At 43.2% G+C, this 6,287-nt stretch overlaps 1 protein-coding gene across 4 annotated transcripts in view; it reads left to right on the plus strand.

Moving 5' to 3' along the window:
* MLH1 (mutL homolog 1) overlaps window positions 1–5,639 on the plus strand; it is an 83,703-nt gene extending 78,064 nt beyond the window's left edge. For 2 of the 4 annotated variants that reach the window (XM_066584868.1, XM_066584870.1), the window contains 2 exons: window positions 2,479–2,552; window positions 5,390–5,639. In XM_066584868.1, the coding sequence (XP_066440965.1) occupies window positions 2,479–2,552; window positions 5,390–5,561 (246 nt within the window). In that variant the 3' untranslated portion in view covers window positions 5,562–5,639. The remainder of the gene's footprint in view (window positions 1–2,478; window positions 2,553–5,389) is intronic. The other 2 variants (XM_066584869.1, XM_066584871.1) reach the window with 1 other exon arrangement.
* Window positions 5,640–6,287: the final 648 nt, after the last annotated feature.

The raw sequence follows: 6,287 nt of genomic DNA on the forward strand, positions 1-6,287 counted from the left end.
TTTACATGCAACGTTTCGACTCCAAAGGAGTCTTTTTCAAGCATAAAAGCAAGACATACACATACATATTTATATACAAATTACCCATACAAATCAACAAATCAAAGATGCAGGTCCAGAATTGCAATCAACTCATATGATTAGCTTCACCTGGTCTGTGATTGTCTCCAATCAGCAGCTCCTCCAACGGCGCGTCCCCACCTGTCTAGTGAGCACATGCGTGTGTCCATAATGCTTTGCATCAGTCACATGATCGATGTGCCCATGATGCTTTGCATTAGTCACATGATCGATGTGCCCATGATGCTTTGCATCAGTCACATGATCAATAAAAAGGTCCCGTGATGCAGCAGATGCAATTAACCACGGCACATGCGTCCAGAGATGCTACATCATAAGTCGCATGACCGGAGCCGAGAACTCAGGTTATCTCGGCTGCCATCATCAATCAGTGCATGTGCCTACAGGCACTATGTACCACTTATTACACTATCATAAGAACATTCCAGTATACCTATACGGATACATGACATCCTCCAAACATAATCAAGTCCCACAATATGTATCACTAATCCCATATGCCAGCTATAAGTATTTCCATATAGATGCACATATTCATAAATGTATTGGCCTATAACCATTCATTGACAGTAAAGGATTTTGCAATAAATATAAATTTGGTTTTAACCCATACTTAGCGCATTAATTAACATAGGAATTATATCCCAAATGAGGCTTCAATTTAACACAGAGTAGGCACGTTGTCCGCATAGAATTCCCACCGCAGATGAAGCATCGACCAGAAAAGGGTGGACAGCTGTGAGGAAACCGTAGACCATACAAGACCCATTCGCATCTAGAAAAGTGAAACATTAAAATCAAAATTAAAAACAAAATCTATAATAATACTTCATGTAGTAATATAGTCAGATATCACAGATCACAAAAATGAAACCACATTGTATTCATGGTTTAACCCTCTGGGACTCAAGGGAACGTATTTAATAAATAAATCCAGTGAAGCTCTTTTTTTTTTTTTTAAGGACTTTCACTCTATCTTCACCCCTGACTGCGGCGGATACCCCATCGATCACGCGAAATTTTAGCTGGCTAATGGTGTGTCCTTTATCAAAATGTCGGGGAATTGGTAAATCCAGGTTTCTAGTACGTATTGTGCTCTTATGCTTCCCTATCCCACTCCTCACTTCTTGTGTGGTTTCACCCACATACTGAAGCCCGCATGGGCACGTGATTAAATATATAACATAAGATGAGGAGAAGGTATAGCGACCACCAGTACTAAATGCTGCGCCCGTTTGTGCATGATAAAACTTGTCCCCCCTCACCATATTGCCGCAACATGAGCAACCTAAACTTGGATAGTTGCCCATCTTGCAAAGTGCGAAGGTCACCTGTTTAGGCAATGTCACTTTACTATCTAGGAAGTGCACAAGTTTATCCTTTAAATTAGTACACTGCTGGTATGACGTCATAGGTGGATTTGCAAATTCCTCCACATCGCTGGTAAGGCCTACAAGCGACCAATGTTTATTCAGAATCTTTTGTATACGTTTACTCATCGGGTTATAGACAGATACTAAAGGTATACATTTGCACTTCTTTTTCTCTTTCACAATTAATAGATCATCTCTATCTATTGTTTTAAATTTCTCAGCAACATGGCTAATTAAGGCACGCGCATAGCCCCTTTCTAAAAACTACTTATACATTTGTGTCACCCGTAAGTCCAACTTTTCATACTTGGTGACTCGTCTCACTCTTAAGAATTGACTCCAGGGTAGCGAGTTTACAGTGGCACGTGGGTGAAAACTAGTGTAATCTAAGAGACTATTTCGATCATTTTGCTTAACATGTAAATCTGTCAACTATCACCACATCTTGTTACCAATACATCCAAAAATTCAACACTTACACGTGAATGTTTTACCGTGAATTTGAGTTCCAATCGGATACTATTCAACTCATAGTGAAAAAACATGCCAACTCATCCTCCGTACCCCTGCAGATCAGGAAGATATCATCAATATATCGGTGCCAGGAGACCACCTGTTGGGTCGACGTATACACATGCTGATCTTCAAAAATGCTCATAAATATTAGCATACATTGGTGAAACCACACAAGAAGTGAGGAGTGGGATAGGGAAGCATAAGAGCACAATACGTACTAGAAACCTGGATTTACTTATTCCTCGATATTTTGATGATAAAGGCCAGCTAAAATTTCGCGTGATCGATGGGGTATCCCCCTCGGTCAGGGGTGGAGATGGAGTGAAAGTCCTTAAAAAGAAAGAGCTTCGCTGGATTTATTAGATACGTTCCCTTGAGTCCCAGAGGGTTAAACCATGAATACAATGTGGTTTCATTTTTGTGATCTGTGATATCTGACTATATTACTACATGAAGTATTATTATAGATTTTGTTTTTAATTTTGATTTTAATGTTTCACTTTTCTAGATGCGAATGGGTCTTGTATGGTCTACGGTTTCCTCACAGCTGTCCACCCTTTTCTGGTCGATGCTTCATCTGCGGTGGGAATTCTATGCGGACAACGTGCCTACTCTGTGTTAAATTGAAGCCTCATTTGGGATATAATTCCTATGTTAATTAATGCGCCAAGTATGGGTTAAAACCAAATTTATATTTATTGCAAAATCCTTTACTGTCAATGAATGGTTATAGGCCAATACATTTATGAATATGTGCATCTATATGGAAATACTTATAGCTGGCATATGGGATTAGTGATACATATTGTGGGGCTTGATTATGTTTGGAGGATGTCATGTATCCGTATAGGTATACTGGAATGTTGTTATGATAGTGTAATAAGTGGTACATAGTGCCTGTAGGCACATGATGGCAGCCGAGATAACGTGAGATCTCGGCTCCGGTCATGCGACTTATGATGTAGCATCTCTGGACGCATGTGCCGTGGTTAATTGCATCTGCTGCCTCACGGGACCTTTTTATTGATCATGTGACGAATGCAAAGCATCATGGGCACATTGAACATGTGACGGATGCAAAGCATCATGGGCACATTGAACATGTGACGGATGCAAAGCATCATGGGCACATTGAACATGTGACGGATGCAAAGCATCATGGGCACATCGAACATGTGACGGATGCAAAGCATCATGGGCACATCGAACATGTGACGGATGCAAAGCATCATGGGCACATCGAACATGTGACGGATGCAACGCATCATGGGCACATCGAACATGTGACGGATGCAACGCATCATGGGCACATCGATCATGTGACGGATGCAACGCATCATGGGCACATCGATCATGTGACGGATGCAACGCATCATGGGCACATCGATCATGTGACGGATGCAACGCATCATGGGCACATCGATCATGTGACGGATGCAACGCATCATGGGCACATCGATCATGTGACGGATGCAACGCATCATGGGCACATCGATCATGTGACGGATGCAACGCATCATGGGCACATCGATCATGTGACGGATGCAACGCATCATGGGCACATCGATCATGTGACGGATGCAACGCATCATGGGCACATCGATCATGTGACGGATGCAACGCATCATGGGCACATCGATCATGTGACGGATGCAACGCATCATGGGCACATCGATCATGTGACGGATGCAACGCATCATGGGCACATCGATCATGTGACGGATGCAACGCATCATGGGCACATCGATCATGTGACGGATGCAACGCATCATGGGCACATCGATCATGTGACGGATGCAACGCATCATGGGCACATCGATCATGTGACGGATGCAACGCATCATGGGCACATCGATCATGTGACGGATGCAACGCATCATGGGCACATCGATCATGTGACGGATGCAACGCATCATGGGCACATCGATCATGTGACGGATGCAACGCATCATGGGCACATCGATCATGTGACGGATGCAACGCATCATGGGCACATCGATCATGTGACGGATGCAACGCATCATGGGCACATCGATCATGTGACGGATGCAACGCATCATGGGCACATCGATCATGTGACGGATGCAACGCATCATGGGCACATCGATCATGTGACGGATGCAACGCATCATGGGCACATCGATCATGTGACGGATGCAACGCATCATGGGCACATCGATCATGTGACGGATGCAACGCATCATGGGCACATCGATCATGTGACGGATGCAACGCATCATGGGCACATCGATCATGTGACGGATGCAACGCATCATGGGCACATCGATCATGTGACGGATGCAACGCATCATGGGCACATCGATCATGTGACGGATGCAACGCATCATGGGCACATCGATCATGTGACGGATGCAACGCATCATGGGCACATCGATCATGTGACGGATGCAAAGCATCATGGGCACATCGATCATGTGACGGATGCAAAGTATTATGGGCACACACACGTGCTCACTAGACAGGTGGGGACGCGCCGTTGAAGGAGCCGCTGATTGGAGACAATCCCAGACCAGGTGAAGCTAATCATATGAGTTGATTGCAATTCTGGACCTGCATCTTTGATTTGTTGATGTATATGGGTAATTTGTATGTAAATATGTATGTGAATGTCTTGCTTTTATGCTTGAAAAAGACTCATTTGGAGTCGAAATGTTGCATGTAAACTATGGAGGAATAAAGAAACGTTTTATTTGCACCTTCTATGGTGTCACCGCTACCTATTTTCTCTTCTAGGTGTTGTCATGGGCGTAAGGAAAAATAAAGTTATGGCTGTCAGAATGCAGCATGTACAAATTAAAGACAATTACCACATCCTTGAAGGGGTTTTTCCAGAATAACAAGTTATCTCCTATCCACAGGATGTGGGATAACTTGCTGATTGATACGGGTCTCACCGCTGAGACCACCACTGATCTCTAGACTCCTGAGTCCAGCTCTCCTGTCACTGCAGAGCGCTGCCTGAGCATCTGCGGTCACTCTCCATTCACTGTTAATAAGAACTGCCGAGATACCCGAGCAGCACCCATAAAAACGGAGTTGTGTTTTTACTGAGGTTCCCCTTGTCTATTACAGTTTCTGTAAAGATAAGATATAAATCAGCATTACAAATCTCCTAGAACGTGGCAGAGCTGGAGAGGAACAAGTACTGAAGTCATGTATGCCGTCCTCTCATCGTATTAGGATTGTTTTGTTCTTGAATTCACAATATGTAAATACTTGTCATAGTGGCTCTAGATTGTTACATGATGCATCGGGGTGCAAAGTAGGGACCAGCGTGATGCATCGGGGTGCAGAGTAGGGACCGGCAACCTGCGCTTCAGGCATCAATGCCATAAGTGGGCTTTTCATTTATTCAATAACGTTTATTTATTGGGTCAAATCTGTCTTGTTTTTTGTAGGACGCGGACCTGGAAGTTGATGCTCCTACATGGCGGTGGACAACGGAACACATTTTGTACAAAGCTTTTAGGATGCACCTACTACCTCGAAAGGAGTTTGCAGAAGATGGAAGTGTCTTACAGCTGGCAAACCTCCCCGATCTGTACAAAGTGTTTGAGAGATGTTAGCTGACCTGTTTTGCTGTATTTTCTTAGTATAGAATTGTTGCTTTTAATGCATTTCCATCTCATTAAAATATATTGAAACAAACTGTTCCCTGTAGCAGGGTTATTGTACAATAAATTGAACATTTGCGTTATAAAGTTTACAATGTTCACGATTGCTGAATTATACGGATTCTCAGAGACAATATCATTCATGTCCTATCCTAAAGGCAGAAACACTCCGGCCTCTTCCCTGTGCTGATCAGTGGGTGTCTCATAGGGCGAACCCCAATGATCAGACATTCATGTCCTATCCTAAAGGCAGAAACGCTCCGGCCTCTTCACTATGCTGATCAGTGGGTGTCTCAGAGGTCTGACCCCAATGATCAGACATTCATGGTCTATCCTGAAGGTAAGCAGCAGAGTTCCCAGAGAACTCCTTAATGACGCGGCCCCCTTATTTATTTATTTTTTTTTTCATTTTCGTTTTTTCCTCCCCCCTTTAAAAAAAATCATAGCTCCTTTAGTTATCCATCAACGTCGCTGTATGAGGGCTTGTTTTTTGCGGGACGAGTTGTAGTTTTCAATGGTGCTATTTAATGTACCATACAATGTACTGAAAAAATTCTAAGTGGAGTAAAATGAAAAAAAAAAAACACATTCCGCCATCATTTAGTGCGTCTTGTTTCTACAGCGCACAAACGGCAACAAAAATGACATGATAACTTTATTCTGAGTCAGTATGATTGCCACG

Source organism: Eleutherodactylus coqui, chromosome 12, assembly GCF_035609145.1.
Source record: "Eleutherodactylus coqui strain aEleCoq1 chromosome 12, aEleCoq1.hap1, whole genome shotgun sequence".
Classification (NCBI taxonomy): Eukaryota; Metazoa; Chordata; class Amphibia; order Anura; family Eleutherodactylidae; genus Eleutherodactylus; species Eleutherodactylus coqui.